We start from the raw sequence: 21,995 nt of genomic DNA, 5'->3' as shown, positions 1-21,995 counted from the left end.
AGCCCAGGAGACTGGCATCTGTAGTTACAACCTGCCAGTGGACAGGGGGAAAAACCCGACCAAGATGAACAAGGGGGAGGTCAGCCACCACTTGAGGGACTCCCTGGTCTGAATGGAAGGGAGGAAGGGGCGATCCAGCGAAGAAATGGACCTATCCCACTGAAGGAGGATGTTCCTCTGCAGTATCCTGGAACGGAATAGGGCAAATTGTATTGCCTCTGAAGCTGCCACCATCCTTCCCAGGACTCTCATGGCAGCGCAAAAGGATAGAAGCCGGAAATTCAACAGAGAGCTAATTCCCTGCTGGAGGGTAATCCACTTTCTTTCTGGGAGAAAGACCCTCGAGCAGCGAGTGTCGATTATCATCCCTAAGAATTCTAGGCGATGCATTGGCGTTAGGTGGGAATTCTCCCTATTTATGATCCTACCAAACCGGGACAGCGTGTTTAAAACTACTGCTAGATTTTCCTGGGCCTGAGCGAAGGAGGGTGCCTTGACGAGAATATCGTCGAGATATGGTACCAATATTATGCCTCTGACCCTTAATATAGCAACCATCGCTGCCATAATCTTTGTAAAAATTCTGGGGGCTGTTGCCAGCCCAAATAGCAGGGCCACAAACTGGAAATGCTGCTTTTGGACAGCAAAACGCAGAAACCTCTGATGTCCCTGAAAAATGGGGACGTGTGGGTAGGCGTCCCGGATATCTATGGAACATAGGAATTCCTGATCCTCCATAGACGTAATTACCAACCAAATCGATTCCATCCTGAAATGGCGTAAGCGGACCCATCTATTTAGCCTTTTGAGGTCTAGTATGGGACAAACTGAGCTATCCTTTTTCAGTATCACATACAGGTTTGAGTAAAAGCCGGTAAAACGTTCCTGCTCAGGAATGGGAACGATTACTCCTGCGTTGAGGAGAGAGTTGATTGCTGCAAAAAAACCTAGAGCCATAGCAGCGTCTTTTGGTGGCTGCGATAGAAAGAAGCGATCTCGCGGAAGCGCGTTGAAGTCTATCTTGCATCCGGTTGATACTACCTCCTTTACCCAGATATCCTCTACTGAATTCTGCCAGACATCTCTGAAGAGGAGAAGGCAGCCTCCTAGTCTGGGAGAGGTAATGGAAAGTGAGTTGGACTCCCTGCTGGCGTCAGGCTGAAGTGGCTCTGCCCGGCCCTAACCTGGTAGCTATGCTGTTGTAACTGCGGGAATGCCATGACGGGGTGGCCCGAAATGATACCTTCCTCCTATCTCTCGGTGTTTGCGACCTCTGCGGGCCCTGAGCATAAGTGTCTGTCGCTGGGGTATGGCGAAAGGGCTGAGCCCTATGTTTGAAAACATATCGACGAGGCTTGGCCTGATGGAGAAGGGAGCTTGTACCCCCCGTTGTATCCTTAATGATTTGATCTAACATTGACCCAAAGAGCCGGGTGCCCTGAAACGGCAGATTGGTCAATGATTTCTTTGAAGACAAATCAGCCTGCCAAGCCTTTAGCCAGACCATCCGCCGGAGGGCTACCATGTTACTGGATGCTTGAGCTGCGCAAGACACAGCATCCAGGGCTGCTGATACCATATACCTCCCGGCATGAGAAATTTGATCTGCGAACTCCGCTAGTTCTGCTGGTGGGGCCCCAGCCAATATGCCCTGTCTAAGCTGTTTGTCCCATTCTGTAACAGACTTAGCTACCCAGGCTGAGGCGAAGGCTGGAAACAATGTAGCGGCTGCTGCCTCAAAGGTGGATTTTGTCAGGGATTCTATCATCCTATCATTGGGATCTTTTAGGGCTGCCCCACTGGCGAGCGGGAGGACTGTATTGGTAGCGAGTCTGGACACTGGTGGGTCCACCGAAGGGGAGGCGGTCCAGTTGGCGGTGAGATCTGGAGGGAAGTTATATAGGATCCCAAAACGACTTCCTCTCTGAAACCACCTGGTTGGGTTCTCCCTTTCCCTGGCCAACACTTCCTCAAAATCCTTGTGGGAGGCGAAGACCCTAGAGGGGGACTTATGACGCTTAAATGAGAAAACCTGATCATTAGGTTTTGATGTGGCGTCCCCAGTGTTAAAGGTCTCATTGACTGCGGCAATGAGGCCCTGAACCATATCCTTGACCTGGGACTGTTCTGGCCCGTACTAAGAACCCTCCTCTGAGTGTGTCTCTCTGATAATGCCTCGCCTGATTCTGGGGATGAGGACCGGGAGGAGGCAGACGGCCAGAGGAATTCTGGCGGTGAGATGGAGTGAGAAGGGGACCTGGGTTGGTGGTCCAGTCTAAACCTTTTACGGCCCCTAGAAGGCCCAAAAGGAGGCTCCTTTGGTGCTCCTGTGTCTACTGGAGTCTGAAGTGGCAATCTGTTAAGCACTGCTACCAAGGTCTGTGATACCATGGTAAGGTCGGCCACCGACTTAGATAAGGAAGAGGCCCATCCTGGACACTCGCTGTCTCCCGTGGCAATGGATGGCCCCTGCGCGGCAGGCAAGATGGCTTCCTCCTGCTACAGGGGTAATATGGGAGCACTGACAGGCAAAACGCGGGGGGCTGCACCTGCTCTCTAGCGTAGGTGACACCGTAGGTCTGTTGCAATCTGAGCAGAGTGGCGAGCACTGACCTGAAGGAAGCCTGAAATTGCATTTGGTACATACAAAATATTTGACCAAGGTCACTGAAGCGGATGAGGAGGAGGAGCGGGACTGCTCTCCCTTGGGCATACTGACAGGTTTTACCTGGTGCCGAACGTCGGGGATAGAAAGCGGAGTGAGGAAGCAACCTGTAGTGCAGTACTCACATACCCACGACCTGTGTCCCCGCCGCAGCTGCCGCCCGAAGGCTGATGAGGGAGAGAGAGAGAGCGAGGTGAACAGCCCTGCCGCTGCCTAGAAGCCTTATGAAATCCCCGCCCAGAAGTGGTGGGCGGGGCCCTGCTGCGGCCTCCTGGAGCACCAAGATGGCGCTGGTACAGGAAGAGGAAGCCGGGGGGCGAAGCCTGCCAGGAGCCGGAATCTGGCGTCGGTCGTGCTGGGCTCCTGCTGGAGCCCAGGGCCATAACGCTGCCACGGGAGAAGGCTGGAACCGCGCTGCACCGCGTGCTTGAAAGTGTTGGCTCTTAACATAAGTATAGAACCCTGGGCTGTAAGCCCGAGCTGATAACAGCGGTCACATTCAGCCAGAGCGACTGGTGAGCAGATCATACAACGCTGCAGCCTCTTACCTCCAGTTCACCCCGTAACAGGGGTCGGTTATCTGCATGAAAAGATTGCTGTCCCAAACCTTTTCTGCAGGGCGTCTCTCTCGATCATCAGGCTCTGATGGGCGAGTAATGGGAGACGAAGGTCAGGACCAGGAGCTGTCACCTGAACACGAGTCCTGTGTTAGGGGATAGGGTCCTGCCCGTGGGATTCATGAGGATACGGGGTGGCAGTACACGCCGTACTCATGATCCCGGTGTGGGAATACAGATGTAGCAAATCTACTCTGTATCCCTTCATGGTTACCTGAAAAGGAACGACTGCGAGAGACATCTGTCCACCTCCTGCTGACACTAAGCAAAACTGATTGTCCTACAGCCGGTCGGAGGGGTGTATACTGCAGAGGTGGAGTTAATATTTTTTTCATGCATAGTGTCAACCTCCTAGTGACAGCAGCACACACCCACGGTTTCTGTGTCCCCCAATGAGACAAAAGAGAAAAATCATGAAAAGCCAGACTGGAGTTTGCCAAAGTATATGTTGACAAGCCACAAAGCTTCTGGGAGAAAGTCCTATGGACAGATGAGATAAAAATTGAACTTTTTCACAAGGCACATCAGCACTATGCTCACACAGCGAAAAATGAAGCATATCAAGAAAAGAACACTGTCCCTACTGTGAAACATGGAGGAGGCTCTGTTATGTTCTGCAGCTGCTTTGCTGTATCTGGCACAGGGTGTCTAGAATCTGTTCAGGGTACAATGAAATCTCAAGACTCTCAAGGGATTCTAGAGAGAAATGTGTTGCCCAGTGTCAGAAAGCTTGGTTTCAGTCGCAGGTCATGGGTCTTTCAACAGGATAATGACCCAAAACACACAGCTAAAAACACGCAAGAATGGCTAAGAGGAAAATATTGGACTATTCTGAAGTGGCCTTCTATGACCTAAATCCTATTGAGCATCTTTGGAAAGAGCTGAAACATACCGCCTGGAAAAGGCAACCTTCAAACACTGGAGCAGTTTGCTCTTGAGGAGTGGGCCAAAATACCTGTCGAGAGGTGCAGAAGTCTCATTGACAGTTACAGGAATCGTTTGATTGCATCGATTGCCTCAAAAGGTTGTGCAATAAAATATTAAGTTAAGGGAACCATCATTTCTGTCCAGGCCTATTTCATGAGTTTTATTTTTTAAAAATTCTGTGGAAGCATGGCTGAAAAGCAATGTCTGACTTTCATTTGTTCATTTTCATAGATTTTTGAATTTGTCAGATTCAACTTATTTCTGTGACCATTGTGGGTTTTTCTGTCATTAAACGAGCAGAACCAACAATTTTGACTACGTGTGTATATCAGTACATTACATACAGTTTATGGCGATCTAATACAGTATACTTCATACAGTATATAGCAGTACATGACATTCAGTAATAGTAGGGTTTATATTAGTATACGGTATATAGCATATGATATATTACAGTATACTACATGCAGTATGGTATAAATATGACAGTAAATATCAGTATGCTACACTATATTATGGATCTATTACAGTATATATGCATATACTATATATAGTATGGTATATATAATATACAGTATATTATGATATATATCAGTACATTACATACAGTATATCTCAGTATACTACATATAGGATATTCCAATATATAGTATGGTATATATCAGTATATTTACAGTACATATCAGTATTCTACATACAGAATATATCATTATATTACAATATAAATCTGCATATGGTATATAGTATACGGTATTTTACATGCAGTATATATCAGTATACTATGTACAGTATATTACGGTATATATCAGTACACTACATGCAGTATATTACATTATATATCCGTATACTATGTACAGTATAGTATGGTATGTATCAAGGGTAAACAAAAGGGGCAGCAGTCAAATGGTTGGTGTGCTTATTTAAATAAGTAAAAATAAATTAATGAAGTGGAATAAAAAAATAATACAAATAATAATAGTGAAAGCACCACACACACACAAGCATAAAATAGGCTTAAAAAACCTGAGAAACCACGAAAAACTACAAAGAGTTGTGCAGCCAAAATAAGTACATATAAATATAAGTTTTTTTGAAATAATTACAATTAATAAAAGACAAGTGCATTCAAATAAGGGTAACACAAGAGGGTGACAGAACACAGAAGGAGGAAAATGGTAGATAACAAATATGTATAAAATGTATGACAAAGTGACCAATGAATCAGGAAAGGGAAAGAAGTACAGTAATGAGGAAAGAGGATGGCAGGCCAGTCAAAAGTAAAAAAAATATATATATACCATGTGAATCACATGGAGTAAATAAATAAATGGAACAAGTGTTCAGCAAAGTGAAACCACATTGGTGGAACAATAAAAACAAGTATGAAAAACCACTTTATCCATAACTTCCTTCTGCTGGAATGGCGTCAGCCCCAACGCATGTTTTGGCGCCATTCCAGCAGGAGAACAGGCGAAGGCTTGTGCCCAAATGTGTACTGGAGCTGGCGCCATTCCATACGGTATAAGAACAATATATATATATATTTGTTTAAAATACAAAGGAAATGTGTCATCTTTAACTTTAGGCCTTTTAGACATAATTTCATCTTGAACTTGCATAACTGTTAACAAAAAAAATAATTTTTTGACTAGTGTGCCAAAACTTTTACATGCTACTGTATATCAGTTTACTATATACAGTATATTACGGTATATTTCTCTATTCTTCATGCAGTATATTACAGTATTTATCAGCATACTACATACAATAGATTACAGTATAGATCTTGACGTTTGGTAGAGCGGCTTAGTATACTTTTTTTGCAAAAAAAGTATCAACCAAATACCCTGTTTTGTTATCATCTTTTTACTAGCACTTGCTCTTTACTGTTACTTTTTTACAACAGAGTATTTGTATATGTTTGTTATACTGTGTGTACTATATTATGGTATATTTCAGTATACTACATGCAGTATATTACAGTATTTATCAGCATACTACATACAGTGCATGGCCCATGTGTTTATATTCAATTGGTTTCTTGTTTTTGCAAGATTAGGGAGGTTTCCACCCCTCCCTTGTGGGCCATGCATGTCTTACACAGCATGTCCACATCGGATATTACTTTTCTGAATCCTGCTCATATAGGTACCATACACATGGTCAGGTTTTAAATACATCAGTATTTTTATACGTTTGTTTTACTGTTTTTTTCTGTGTTTCAGTCTTTTGGTGGTGTGAACACTGTCCTACAGACTTGTTCATTGTGTGCATGGCCCATATGTTTATATACAGTAGATTACAGTATATCAGTATACTATATACAGTATATTACAGCATTTATCAGTATGCCAGATGCAGCATATCACATATATTATCAGTGTACCATATGCAGTATATTATGGTATACACTCACTGGCCACTTTATTAGGTACACCATGATAGTAACGGGTTGGACCCCCTTTTACCTTCAGAACTGCCTCAATTCTTCGTGGCAGAGATTCAACAAGGTGCTGGAAGCATTCCTCAGAGATTTTGGACCATATTGACATGATGGCATCACACAGTTGGCGCAGATTTGTCGGCTGCACATCCCTGATGCGAATCTCCCGTTCCACCACATCCCAAAGATGCTCTATTGGATTGAGATCTGGTGACTGAGGAGGCCATTTGAGTACAGTGAACTCATTGTCATGTTCAAGAAACCAATCTGAGATGATTCGAGCTTTATGACATGGCGCATTATCCTGCTGAAAGTAGCCATCAGATGTTGGGTACATTGTGGTCATAAAGGGATGGACATGGTCAGCAACAATACTCAGGTAAGCTGTGGCGTTGCAACGATGCTCAATTGGTACCAAGGGGCCCAAAGAGTGCCAAGAAAAAATTCCCCACACCATGACACCACCACCACCAGCCTGAACCGTTGATACAAGGCTGGATGGATCCATGCTTTCATGTTGTTTACGCCAAATTCTGACCCTACCATCCGAATGTCGCAGCAGAAATCGAGACTCATCAGACCAGGCAACGTTTTTCCAATCTTCTACTGTCCAATTTCGATGAGCTTGTGCAAATTGTAGCCTCAGTTTCCTGTTCTTAGCTGAGAGGAGTGGTACCCAGTGTGGTCTTCTGCTGCTGTAGCCCATCTGCCTCAAAGTTCGACGCACTGTGCGTTCAGAGATGCTCTTCTGCCTACCTTGGTTGTAACGGGTGGCAATTTGAGTCACTGTTGCCTTTCTATCAGCTCGAACCAGTATGCCCATTCTCCTCTGACCTCTGGCATCAACAAGGCATTTCCGGCCACAGAACTGCCGCTCACTGGATTTTTTTTCTTTTTCGGACCATTCTCTGTAAACCCTAGAGATGGTTGTGCGTGAAAATCCCAGTAGATCAGCAGTTTCTGAAATACTCAGACCAGCCCTTCTGGCACCAACAATCATGCCACGTTCAAAGGCACTCAAATCACCTTTCTTCCCCATACTGATGCTCGGTTTGAACTGCAGGAGATTGTCTTGACCATGTCTACATGCCTAAATGCACTGAGTTGCCGCCATGTGATTGGCTGATTAGAAATTAAGTCTTAACACACAGTTGGACAGGTGTACCTAATAAAGTGGCCAGTGAGTGTATATATCAGTATACTATATACAGTAAATTACGGTATATATCAGTATACTAGATATAGTATATCATGGTATATATCAGCATGCTACAGTCTATTATAGTATATATCAGTATACTATATACAGTAAATTATGGTATATACAGTTGTGGCCAAAAGTATTGACACCCCTGCAATTCTGTCAGATAATACTCAGTTTCTTCCTGAAAATGATTGCAAACACAAATTCTTTGGTATTATCTTCATTTAATTTGTCTTAAATGAAAAAACACAAAAAGAATTGTCCTAAAGCCAAATTGGATATAATTCCACACCAAACATAAAAAAGAGGGTGGACAAAAGTATTGGCACTGTTCGAAAAATCATGTGATGCTTCTCTAATTTGTGTAATTAACAGCACCTGTAACTTACCTGTGGCACCTAACAGGTGTTGGCAATAACTAAATCACACTTGCAGCCAGTTGACATGGATTAAAGTTGACTCAACCTCTGTCCTGTGTCCTTGTGTGTACCACATTGAGCATGGAGAAAAGAAAGAAGACCAAAGAACTGTCTGAGGACTTGAGAAACCAAATTGTGAGGAAGCATGAGTAATCTCAAGGCTACAAGTCCATCTCCAAAGACCAGAATGTTCCTGTGTCTACCGTGCGCAGTGTCATCAAAAAGTTTAAAGCTCATGGCACTGTGGCTAACCTCCCTAGATGTGGACGGAAAAGAAAAATTGACAAGAGATTTCAACGCAAGATTGTGCGGATGTTGGATAAAGAACCTCGACTAACATCCAAACAAGTTCAAGCTGCCCTGCAGTCCGAGGGTACAACAGTGTCAACCCGTACTATCCGTCGGCGTCTGAATGAAAAGGGACTGTATGGTAGGAGACCCAGGAAGACCCCACTTCTTACCCCGAGACATAAAAAAGCCAGGCTGGAGTTTGCCAAAACTTACCCGAAAAAGCCTAAAATGTTTTGGAAGAATGTTCTCTGGTCAGATGAGGCAAAAGTAGAGCTTTTTGGGCAAAGGCATCAACATAGCGTTTACAGGAGAAAAAAAGAGGCATTCAAAGAAAAGAACAAGGTCCCTACAGTCAAACATGGCGGAGGTTCCCTGATGTTTTGGGGTTGCTTTGCTGCCTCTAGCACTGGACTGCTTGACCGTGTGCATGGCATTATGAAGTCAGAAGACTACCAGCAAATTTTGCAGCATAATGTAGGGCCCAGTGTGAGAAAGCTGGGTCTCCCTCAGAGGTCATGGGTCTTCCAGCAGGACAATGACCCAAAACACACTTCAAAAAGCACTAGAAAATGGTTTGAGAGAAAGCACTGGAGACTTCTAAGGTGGCCAGCAATGAGTCCAGACCTGAATCCCATAGAACACCTGTGTAGAGATCTAAAAATGGCAGTTTGGAGAAGGCACCCTTCTAATATCAGGGACCTGGAGCAGTTTGCCAGAGAAGAATGGTCTAAAATTCCAGCAGAGCATTGCAAGAAACTCATTGATGGTTACCGGAAGCGGTTGGTCGCAGTTATTTTGGCTAAAGGTTGTGCAACCAAGTATTAGGTTGAGGGTGCCAATACTTTTGTCTGGCCCATTTTTGGAGTTTTGCTTGAAATGATCAATGTTTTGCTTTTTGCTTCATTCTCTTTTGTGTTTTTTCATTTAAGACAAATTAAATGAAGATAATAATACCAAAGAATTTGTGTTTGCAATCATTTTCAGGAAGAAACTGAGTATTATCTGACAGAATTGCAGGGGTGTCAATACTTTTGGCCACAACTGTATCAATATACTAGATATAGTATATAATGTTATATATCAGCATACTACAGTCTATTATAGTATATATCAGTATACTATATACAGTAAATTATGATATATATCAATATACTAGATACAGTATATCATGGTATATATCAGCATACTACAGTCTATTACAGTATATATCAGTATACTATATACAGTATATTACAGTATATATCGATATACTGTACTATACACAGTATAGCATGGTATATATCAATATACTACACAGTATATTACAGTATATATTAGTATACTATATACAGTATCAGTATACTATATACAGTATATCACAGTATATATCGATATACTATACACAGTATAGCATGGTATATATCAATATACTACACAGTATATTACAGTATATATCAGTATACTATACACAATATATTATGGTATATACCGTATCAGTATACTATATACAATATATTACAGCCCCCCCGAGGAAGCCCACGCGAAACGCGTGTCGGGGCTTCCCTGGACACACATTGACAGGCGAGATGGGTAAGTGGAGTCCCCTCTGAGCTTTGTTTGTGGTTTTGAAGGTGCACCTTTTTTGACTAAGGGTTCAGTGTGAGTTTTGTATACTCTTCCCTGATATAGTCTGTCTCCTTCATAGACAATTAACATGCTTATTGCATCTTACATGCACTTTGCAGCTAGGCTCTTATGGCTCATTGAGGATGAGGGGCTCATCACCTCTTTCTGCTGTCCCAGCCTGTTTATTTCCAGTGTTTAGGCATTGTGTCCATCACACTTTAGCTCGCTACGTACCTTGTCCTTGATAAGCTGTTTATATTACGAACTCTTATGATTTTTGTTACCGTTTGCATATTTTTGCTTTTGAATAAAAATTGTTACACTTTCATACATATTTTAGGTATTTATCTTTCTTTCTTTTTTGGACTATTACTCCGTGTTCTTGTGTAGGTTTGGAGTATATTACGACATATAGCAGTATACTACATGAAGTATTTTATGGTATATATTAGTACACTACATGCTGTATATGACATTGTATATGACATTATATATCAGTCTACTATATACAGTATAGCATGGTATATATCAGTATACTAAACACAGTATATTAATAGCAAAAGGAAATCCAGCAAAGGGCGGAGGTTGCTAAAAAAATCTTATTTTTTTAATTTTATTAAAATCATTTAGCTAATAACAAATTCTGTCCAGCACTGTATTACACTTATGAAACAAGATCCACGCGTTTCGACTAAAGACTATAAATAAGTCGCAAGTCGAAACGCGTTGATCTTGTTTCATAAGTGTAATACAGTGCTGGACAGAATATGATAGCTACATGATTTTATTTGCTTGGAATAAAAATAATAAAATAAATTTTTAGCGACCTCCGTCCTTCGCTGGATTTCCTTTTCCTTTTGGATTCTCTGTTTTGGCTGCCTCACCCCTATCCCTGCGAGGCATTGGTTTACAACTGGGAGGATACACACTTGTGCTGGTAAGCTGACTTTTTCTATATTTCTCCTACACTGTATATTACGGTATATATCAGTATGCCACATGCAGCATATTAGTGTATATATCAGTGTACTATATGCAGTATATTACATGATAGAGCGCTTATCTGTAGCATACAGGAGGCGGTAACACTTACAGGGCTCCTGCGTCTCGCTGTCCTTCCCGCTGTATGCTGCTCGCAGTTTGCTCCTCACCACGCGGAGCTGCAGCCCCAGCTGACGGGTTCTAGGATCTGGAGGCGACATTGGTAGCTCCACCTCCGGGTTATTGATCTGATTAACAACGCCATCACCTGTTACCTGTGGGAGATACCTGGGGATTCACAATATGGAGAGAAATATCAGCAAAAACGAAGTTTAATAAAAAGTATTTAACTTTTTGATATAGTAGATTCCCCCCAGCTATAGAGCTAAAGATGTAAAATGTTTGATCCAGTGCTCGTACTACGTTGGCCCAGCTGGTGTTTCTGTTGGCCGTGGCCGCAGAGGTCACATGTAGCACCACTGGCATCATGGCTCCCCTCACTGACCGGTGATGCCAGTTGTATGGCGTGTGACTGCTGCGGTCACTGGAGCATCAGCTCAGGATCTGCAGGGGTAAAGAAGAGATAACAGCACAGGGTTAACTGCTTCAAATTATAACATTCTGGCAGTCTACAGTCACCACTAGGGGGAGCCCATGCCATGATCTTAAATATTTATATAAAAAAAATGTTTTCAAAGTACTTGAAAAAAATATATAAAAAAGTTTGATTCAGCCCCTCCCCAATTTTCATAAAAAACAAAAATGAAATCAGCATATTTAGTATCATCGCTTCTGTAAAATGTGTTTCTATCGGATTATTAATGGACACACATCAGTCTGACAACCACCGGGTCACGTTGGTCATTGCTCACCTTCCTCGGGTTTGTCCGTTCCAACACCGGTCCTGGTTACTGAGACCGGCCGACACCCGGTGATCCGAACACAGAGACAGAGGGAGGAGTTTCCAGAGACCGCGCAGTTGTCGGAGTTTTGAGACCACGTCTGACACCTGGGCAGAAGAAAATGCCACATAAAGGAGTACAATGGGCAGATAATTGGCGGCTATGGCAGACCCTTCTTCCTCACCAGTCTGTCGATGTTGGTGCCGGCCGCTGAGGTGGGCTTCTCCTCGTTGCTGTACACATGAAACGTCCTCCTTGGCTCTTGCTGAGGGGAGCGTTTGGTTCGGGAGGGACGCGGGGTACCACATGACTGGAAGATCTGTACAAAGACACTGTGATCACTTGTACTGAGGACACAGGAGGCCGAGTGCATTCTTCCATATCACTAGGGAGAAGTACCTGAGCCGTGAGCTGGACGCTCTCCTCCTGCACGGTCATTATTCCCTCCGAAATCTTCACTGAGATGGACTCGGTGGCGAGTTCCACGTTGAACGGTCCGGTGAGACGCTCAGCCACTTCCTGCAGCCCATCTACAAGGAGACACAGGGCAGCGACACTACAACATGCTGTATAATAAGAATCAATATTCACAAAAAAACCCATTGTAAACAGAGATTTCTGTTCTGGCTCACACATAGAGCGCAGTGTGATCCAGCTAGTCAGAATCGCCGTCACGTGACGTGAAGACTGGAGTGGCACTGAATGCCGGAGAAGATGGCGATCGGTAACCATATTAATACACTTATCAGTACACTACATATTGTAGTGCAGCGGTGTCCTCACTGTGCAGTGAAGAGGCAGTGACCCAGGGGAGTTCAAAGTAATTCACAGGTTTAATGTGCCAAAACTTGCAAACAAACAAACGTTATCCTCCGGATTGCAGCCAGGAAACAAGACAGTCCGTAAATGCATCCGTTTGCTGAGGGCGACTGCACCACTGTATAATGCTGTGGGGTACCAGGAGTTCACTCTGCTTGGTGCTGTGTTCCCTCACACAGGCTGAGCTTTTGCAGAGCCATCTGCTCTGCACCTTGCAAGCTCCAACCCTCTCCTGCAGGGTTTTTTGGGGTTTTTTTTAACAAGGAATGTGTGGCCATAGGCAACATGGAAACACGGCTGGGAAGGAAACGGGCAGCTCCACTACCATCCTGTAATCTGTTTAAAAAATAAAAGCCCATGGCAGGTTCTCCGAAATCTGTCTTGGACAAATAGCTTGCCCAAGACGAACACTCCTTTTTTTTCACTGCAATCACAGCTATGCCTGTAACTACAATGCACTCCCGCGGCCTCAATATGCTACTGTGTGCATCCTGGGGGACACATAGCGACCCTTGCAAATAACACCGGTTGCTGCCTCACAATATAGATTCACACAGGTCCCCTGGTGTAAGTAAATATATCATAAATAAATCATTCACATCCTACAATAAAAAGTATAAAAATCAGAAAAAAAGTCAGATTGCATTTTTATGTCGCTACTTCTTGATGGAAAGTGGGATCCAGGCCGGAAAATAAATAAACCGATACACTAAGTGAGGAAAGCAATTAGAGGATAGCTATAAGCCGTAATAAATACTATGTGTGTTACCACAGGAGTATTTTATAACCCCGCTGCTCCCTGGGGACAGATATATTGTAAATTAAATATCTAAAGCCGACAATATCAGATCCGACATACCTCAGCGGCCAGGCAAGACTCTGTTCACTTTATCGTCTGAGTTTTTGTTTCTATGTAATGGAGAATATTACGGGGTGGTGGGCTCTACCCTCCCTCCAACTTTTATAAAAATCCACTTTTATGTCAATAGCAGTGATGGACACAGGACCGTTGGACATCTAAAAGCAGCCCCAATAGGTGAGAAAACACAAGAAGTGACAATATGGACCGTCTAGCCGCCAGCGGGATGTGGTACCCTACCTCCTAAACTGGCATCTGTAGAAGACATTAGGCAGCATATGTGGAAACGGAGGAAGTTGTTGATGGGGGCCCAGGAACAGCCTTAAAGGCCTGACATGCAAAGGCCTGATGCCTGATTTCCTAGGAGGCCCTGACCACCCTAGTAGAATGTATAGTGACCCAAAAGGATGGTGGCTTGCCCTTGGCCTTATTGGGTTCCACATAACAGATATGATGCGTATGGAAATGGCCTTTACGTGGTCTATCAGGGATCACAAAGACAATCGGAACAGCAAAGAAAAAGATTCCAATTAAGGGATAGACCACAATGGGTCTTTCTAGATACAGACAGTGGAGGGAATGTTTGCAGAGGCGAGACTGGCTGTAGATGGCCAAAGAAGAGGAGGGTGATGTCCTCATTGGAAGTTAGGGGTCACCTTGTCATAAGGAAAACAAGGAAGAACAAGAAAACAAGGAAGAAACAATAATAATAATAAATTTTATTTCTATAGCGCCGACATATTCCGCAGCACTTTACATTTCAGAGGGGACTTGTACAGACAATAGACATTACAGCATAACAATAATCACATAGATCATAACAGATACCAAGAGGAATGAGGGCCCTGCTCGCAAGCTTACAGTCTATGAGGAAAAAAGGGGGACACAAAAGGTGGGTGGCAACAGTTGCCCTGATTGTATGGACCAGCCATAATGTTAAGTGTGTAACAGTACAGACACAGAGGGCTAATGGATGCATAAAGCATGTGGGAACATGATGCGGGGAAACTGGTTGTGGTAAAAACTTTTGGCTGTGCCACATAGGGATAGATTAGGTTAATGTGTTGAGGCTGTAGGCCAGTCTGAATAAATGAGTTTTCAGGGCACGTTTAAAATTGTGGGGATTGGGGACTAATCGTATTGACCTGGGAAGTGCATTCCAAAGAATTGGCGCAGCACGTGTAGTCTTGTAGACGGAGTGGGAGGTTCTGATTATTGAGGATCCTAACCTCAGGTCATCAGCAGAATGGAGGGCACGGGTAGGATGGTATACTGAAACAAGGGAGGAGATATAGGGTGGTGCTGAGCCATGAATAGCTTTTTGGGTGAGGGTAATAAGTTTGTACTGGATTCTGGAGTGGATGGGTAGCCAGTGTAATGACTGGCACAAGGTAGAGGCATCGGTGTAACGATTGGCGAGGAATATGATCCTGGCAGCAGCATTCAAGACAGATTGGAGGGGGGAGAGTTTGGTAAGAGGGAGACCGATTAGAAGAGAGTTACAATAGTCGAGACGAGATTGAATAAGAGAAACAGTAAGAGTTTTTGCGGAGTCAAAAGCAAGAAAAGGTCGAATTCTCGAAATGTTTTTGAGGTGCAAAAACCATCGCAGGAAAAAGCGGCCAGTACAAATACCAAACTTATGGAGGTTTATGCCACAGTTCACGAAAAGAGCTTTGTTGAGATGCTGCGGAGAGGCTCAAAGGAGACTCTTGGAGAACAGACAGAACAAGGAAAAGGTTCCAAAGCTCCTGTGGATGCCTGAAGAACTGGAGTAATAATTTACTTCCTGAAGAAAGGTCTTGTGCCTGTTTGTGTGAAAGCCAGCGTATGACAGAAATGAATGGATAGCACAGAAAAAAATCTTTCCAAGAACCTGAGGGAGAGGCCTCCATATAGACTGGAGTCAAGGAGGAAGAATCCTAGGAACAGAAAGAAGATTTGGATGGAAGTCCCTCTGTTCACAACAAAGAAGGAACAGTAAGTATGGCGATAAACTGTACTTTATGTGCCCTCAGAATGATTTGGATAACCAAGTCAGAGGGACCTAACAGATTTCAGAACATCATCAACAAATGCAGTGGTTTGAAGAGACGTGGGATAGAATATGGGTCCTTGAGAAGAAGGTAAGGGTAAGAAGGTAGAGGCTAAGAAGCACCTGCAACTAACGATAACGCAGGAATACCATGCCACACAACACGAATCCAGAGTCATCAGGATTGCTGGAATGCCCTCTGCCTTGCCCCGCTTGAGAACATGGGAAAGCAGCAGAAAAGGAGGGAAAAATAGGGTAGCGGTGTCTAGTGCACACATGTCAAACTATGGCCCGTGGACCAAATCTGGTTTCCATGGTGAGTGTATCAGGCCCGCGACGCCAGGTGCCCCCCACACATCAGGCATCGCACTTTCAACTGGATCGGTATCTTAGATGCAGATACAGTAAAAAGCAACTATGAAAGAGGGAGCCGTCAGCTGACGCTCTCAGCAATAATTCTCCCTCTGCGCCTGATGTCTCAGTGCTGCGGGAGTGATGTCACTACAATGTGCCCACTGTGACGAGCAGTACGAAGGCCCAGAGCGCTCACTGTTGAGACCGGGGCAGCGAGTGACCGGGGAGAGGTGAGTATTGTTTTTTTTAATGTAGGGTCATTATTCTTTATGAAGTACTATGTGGGGCTATTATTCTCTATGGAAGGCATTGCAGGGCACATTATACTGCATGGAGGACTATGTAGGGTCATTTTACTGTATGGGGGACTATGTGGGGCGCATTGTACTATATGGAGGGCTGTGGAGGGATCACAGTTGTGTAATCATACGGTGATGGTGTTACCATACTTTTCTGGGGGGAGGGGTGTATAATAGGGTTATAATATTTGACAGGGAGTTTTATTGACATCATACTTTATTTTCTGTATTATTCAAGGTTTTTGTCCTTTATTATTACATATTTAAATTAGGCCATCGTGCCATATGCTTTTAATGCTCTTACATAACGTATTATGTAAGTATGCCCCATTTGTGATTAGGTGTTTATCTTATACTAAGATCTATTGATTAAAATGTACTTTGTTCGTAGGACAATGCCTCTACGTTTGTTTCCATATGAAAAGGTTCATCTTATATTTGATAAGAAAAAGGTTGGATGATGACAGTTAAAGGCACATGTAACCTTTTTTTCTTTTAGCTGTGTTTTTGCCCCCGGTGGCCATTGGGATTATTGCACTGTGGTGTCCTTTGTTCTGTTTGCCCCCGGTGGTGGTGAGCGTCATTGCACTCTGTTTCTTTAGTTTAGTGCACATACATGATTGTAATGCAGGTGTGATTGTTGGCTCTGCTATAAAAGAAGAGTCACAGGTGTTGCAATCAGGGTTGGTGATAGTATTCATTTCCAACCATCCCTGGTGGAGGAAGGAGCTGGAGAGAGCTCCTTGCAGCACGGTCAGAGCCCTGGTGTGGAAGGAGTCAGAGGGGATTTCCTTGCAGCTCTGACAGAGCTTGGTGGCAGCGTTTCAGCAGGAGAGCTGCATTCTGGTGGTGGACTCTGTTGCCAGGAGCTAGTGCAACAGAGTAAAGCTAAGTAGTGTTTCCCTGTTTGTGCCTTTCCTTTATGTGTGTTTCAGTGCAGTGGTGGGATTAGTCTCTGCACCGGCCATTTCACTAGAAAGGGGTAGGTGCAGGGCGAGCTAGGGTTTAAAAGTATCCTGAGCGGCGCCCGGTGCGGAACCGGCCTAGGGATCGGTAGGAGTGTAGTGACACTGACTCAGGGGAGTGCAGGAGGTCTCCACGTCACCGTTCTCTATCGCAGGGCCCACCATTGTAATTGTTTCCCTGGTGTATCCCCTTATTATTTAAATTCGCCCTGCTGGAGGCGGTGTATCCGGTTTTACGTGTATTTCTGAAATTCGCCTGCTGGAGGCGGGTTTATCCGGATCCACGTCTTGTTATTTAAATTCGCCTTACTGGAGGCAGTGTATCCAGGGTCGCGTGTGTCATATAAATTCGCCCTGCAGGAGGCGGTGTGTCAGGTCACACTTAACCATTACAAAAACTTTCTGAATTGTAGACATTTTTTTAATAAACATCAAGAATGGCCCGTAAGTTTGCCCAAGTTTTTAATTGCATATTTGAATTTGACATCCCTGGTCTAGTGCAAGGACCTTAGGACCTAGCAATGTAGGAAAGACCTAGTGATGAAGGTGGGACGTGAAGAGGTTCACCTCAAGGATGCCCCAAAAGGACATTACTGACTGAGGAGATATGGGAGGAGAATCACTCCCCTGGATCCGGAGTCTCTTTTCTCAGAAAAGTCTCCGGCCATGGGACATGGAGAACTTTGCAGAGAAGAGTCTTGGTGGTTCCCTTCCCCCGCTGAAGGATCTGGTGACCCTCCATGGAGTGTACATGAGGGAGGACCACTGAAAGAAAGAGAGATAAGATGGGTCTCATTTCTAGTAGGATGATCTGGGGGTGGGCTTCCATCAGAGACAAAGGACCAGGATAAGAGAACTAGACAGCGCCTGGATTTCTCCAGTCTCATGTTCCATCCAAGGCAGAACCAAGCTCAACCTTGCTTAGCTTCCAAGTATCGGTAAGTGTGGACTGGATTAGCACAGTTAGGCTGCTGGTTGTGATGGTCAAACACTCCTCCTGAGTCTGCAAGACTCATGTTGGTTGTCACCTGCCATTGAATTGAAAAGAATGATCTGCCAGAAACAGAGGGGAGGCCAACAACCACCAAGAAGGCCTCTCCTGCATGGAGCATAAAAGTGGATACGACGATTAAGGAGTCCACTGATATGTTTCAGATGCAGCATGAATAACACCATCCACAAGGAGGCAGATGAATAGGGAAGACCTTCTCTGGTGGCTAAAAAAACCCCACTCGGGTGTTGAAAGCCATGTTCAAAAATTCCATGAGCTGGGATGACATGAATCCAGATTTCTGATGGCTGATTGCTTAACCAAAAAAAAAAACAAAAAAACAAGGAATCCCTGAAAATTTTGACACTGGACAGATTCTGCTCATTGTACCAAGCCTTCACCAAAATATAGTCCAAAAGATGCCACTTCTCTGGCATGGAGTAGCGTAGTCAGGGTGAAGAGGCTGGACAGACATGTGTCTGGGATGATTTAGTGAATCCTACTTTGAGCAGGGGGTTGGACCAGATGGCCCAGGAGCAGGGCCGTATCTAGGGGGGGGCAGCCGGGGCAGTTGCCCCGGGCGCAGCCAGCAGGGGGGCGCAGTCGGGCCGCCTAATGCAGCGGTCCGCAGTGTCTCCCCCCGGCGGCTGCGTTCTGCCGCCCCCCCCGGCCTGGGAGTCGGCGGTTCTCTGTGTCAGCTGTCAAGCTGACAGCCAGCGCAGAGAAGGAGCGCGTGCCGGCTCCCAGGGAACAATTGTACTGGCGTCTATACAGACGCCAGTACAAATGAAGCTCTGACCGCCGGGCCAGAGCGACGTCAGCATCGTGATCAGGTCATGTGATCACGCTGCTGACGTCACTCCCCGGCGCCCAAAGCAAACGCTGGTGTTAAGTGTGCTCCACTGTGGAGCTGAAGAACCACCAAAGATGGGAGATGAGGGGGAGTTAATGAGTGGAGATGGGGGGGATTTGTAGAGGGGATGGCGGTTAAAGTGTGGGGGTATTTAGAGTGGGGATGGGGGTTAATGTGTGTGGGGGTTAATGAGTGGGGATGCCATGGGGTTAATGTGTGGGGGGATTTGGACTGGAGATGGGGGTTATTTAATGTGATGGGGGTTAATGAGTGGGGATTGGGTTAATGTGTGCGGGGGTTAATGAATGGGGATGGGGGTTAATGTGTGGGGGCGTTAATGAGTGGGGATGGGGTTCAATGTGTGTGGGGGTTAATGAATGGGGATGGGGGTTAATGAGTGGGGAAGGGGGTTAATGTGGGGATGGGGGTCAATGTGTGTGGGGGTTAATGAATGGGGATGGGGTTAATGTGGGGATGGGGTTAATGAGTGGGGATGGGGTCAATGTGTGTGGGGGTTAATGAATGGGGATGGGGGTTAATGTGTGGGGGCGTTAATGAGTGGGGATGGGGGTTAATGTGGGGATGGGGGTCAATGTGTGTGGGGGTTAATGAATGGGGATGGGGGTTAATGTGTGGGGGTATTTGGAGTGGGGGTGGGGGTATTTGGAGTGCTGATGGGGGTTAATGAGTGGGGATTGGGTTAATGTGTGGGGGGATTTGGAGTGGGGATGGGGGGTACTTAATGTGTGTGGGGGATTGAGGATGGGGGATTTAATGTGTGGGGAGATTTGAGGACACAAAATAAAGAGTATGTATGAGGAAACAGTATGGGGGATTGGTGCAGACAGTATGCATGCGAATGGGTTAATGTAAGTGGACACAGTATGGGCAGTCAGGGATATGTGTGAGCAGACAGTATAGAGAGTGAGGGGGTAAATATATGAGGAGACAGTATGGTGAACAGGTGGGATGCTAGAGGGGAATAGTGTGAGGTGACAGTATATTGCAGATATTTTTATTTAGGAGCATTATAATGACACTTCTATCTTTAAGGGCATCGTGTGGAGATTTGCTGCAGAAGACCGGAGAAGATGGAAGTCTACAGAGACGAGATGTGGATGAGAAAACTCATCATGGGGTCTAGAAGAAAAGGAGAACGACTGCAGAGACGACGTCATCTATAAGGTACCTGGATGTAAATGTTATTTGTGATACTGACTTATTCTCATGTTTTTATTTGTTAGGAACATTAACCCCTTCCTGACATCAGACGTACTATCCCGTCCATGGGGCCCGGGCCCCTATGCCCATGGACGGGATAGTACGTCTACCGCGATCAGCGGCGCCCACGTGGTGAGCGCCGCTGATCGCGGCCGGGAGTCAGCTGATTATCACAGCTGACACCCGGCACTATGTGTCAGGGGCGGTCACGGACCGCCCCCGACACGTTAACCCCTTGCACACCGCGATCAAACATGATCGCGGTGTACCGGGAGTTAAAGGGAAGCATCGGCAGGGAGGGGGCTCCCTCCGTGCTTCCCTGAGCCCCCCACGGCAGCGCAATGTGCAGCGCTGCTGCGGGGGGCTCCTATCCTCCAGGCCCCCGAATCCAAGATGGCGACGGGGGCCTTCGGGGACCTGAGGAAGCTGGCTTCCTCAGTGCCTGCAAAGCGCAGGCAAGAGGAAGTCTGCTTCAATGCCTGTGACAGATTGCTGATCTGTCACAGTGATCTGTGATGTGACAGATCAGCGATCTGTCACAGGACAGTGATGTCCCACCTGGGACTATGTAATAAAGTAAAAAAAAAATTAAATAAAAATGTAAAAATAAATTTAAAAAAAATCGCCAAATAAATTAGTAAAAAAAAAAAAAAATATTCCCCAATAAATTCATTTTTTGAAAATAATAAAAAAAAAAACAATAAAAGTACACATATTAGGTATCGCCGCGTCCGTAATGACCCGCCCTATAAAACTGTCCCATTAGTTAACCCTTTTAGCGAACCCCTTAAAAAATAAAAATAAAAAACGAAGCAAAAAATAATGATTTATTATCATACCGCCAAACAAAAAGTGTAATAACGCGCGATCAAAAAGACGCATATAAATATCCATGGTACCGCTGAAAACGTCATCTTGTCCCGCAAAAAACGAGCCGCCACACAGCATCATCAGCGAAAAAATAAAAAGTTATAGCTCGCAGAATAAAGCGATGCAAAAATAATTATTTTTTATATAAAATAGTTTTCATTGCATAAAACCGACAAAAACATAAAAAAACGACCTAAATGAGGTATCGCTGTAACCGTACTGACCCGAAGAATAAAACCGCTTTATCGATTTTACCGCACGCGGAACGGTGTAAACGCACCCCCCCAAAAGAAATTCATGAAACGCTGGTTTTTGTTCATTCTGCCTACCAAAAATAGGAATAAAAAGCGATCAAAAAATGTCACGTGCCCGAAAATGGTACCAATAAAAACGTCAACTCGTCCCGCAAAAAATAAGACCTCACATGACTCAGTGGGTCAAAATACGGAAAAATTATAGCTCTCAATATGTGGTGATGCAAAAACTATTTTACAATAAAAAGCGTCTTTTAGCGTGTGACAGCCGCCAAACATAAAAACCGCCATAAATAGTAAGTCAAACCCCCCGTTATCACCCCCTTAGTTAGGGAAAAATAATAAAACTAAAAAAAAAGTATTTATCTCCATTTTCCCGTTAGGGTAAGGCTGTGTGCACACGCTGCGGATTAGGTGCGGA

At 44.7% G+C, this 21,995-nt stretch overlaps 1 protein-coding gene across 1 annotated transcript in view; it reads right to left on the bottom strand.

The window, feature by feature from the left end:
* The window catches only part of GPC2 (glypican 2), a 54,664-nt gene that overhangs the window by 11,242 nt on the left and 21,427 nt on the right, over positions 1-21,995 (bottom strand). The window contains exons 7-10 of the mRNA XM_073551659.1: positions 12,454-12,584; positions 12,239-12,373; positions 12,025-12,161; positions 11,265-11,440 (exon numbers count right to left, since the gene is read on the bottom strand). Coding sequence (XP_073407760.1) covers positions 11,265-11,440; positions 12,025-12,161; positions 12,239-12,373; positions 12,454-12,584 — 579 coding nt within the window. The remainder of the gene's footprint in view (positions 1-11,264; positions 11,441-12,024; positions 12,162-12,238; positions 12,374-12,453; positions 12,585-21,995) is intronic.

The sequence above is a fragment of the Dendrobates tinctorius genome, unplaced genomic scaffold (genome assembly GCF_039654945.1).
Source record: "Dendrobates tinctorius isolate UK_male_01 unplaced genomic scaffold, ASM3965494v1 ptg000178l, whole genome shotgun sequence".
NCBI lineage: Eukaryota > Metazoa > Chordata > Amphibia > Anura > Dendrobatidae > Dendrobates > Dendrobates tinctorius.
Note: the sequence above shows the minus strand (reverse complement) of the source record. Positions and strands in the feature narration are given on the sequence as shown.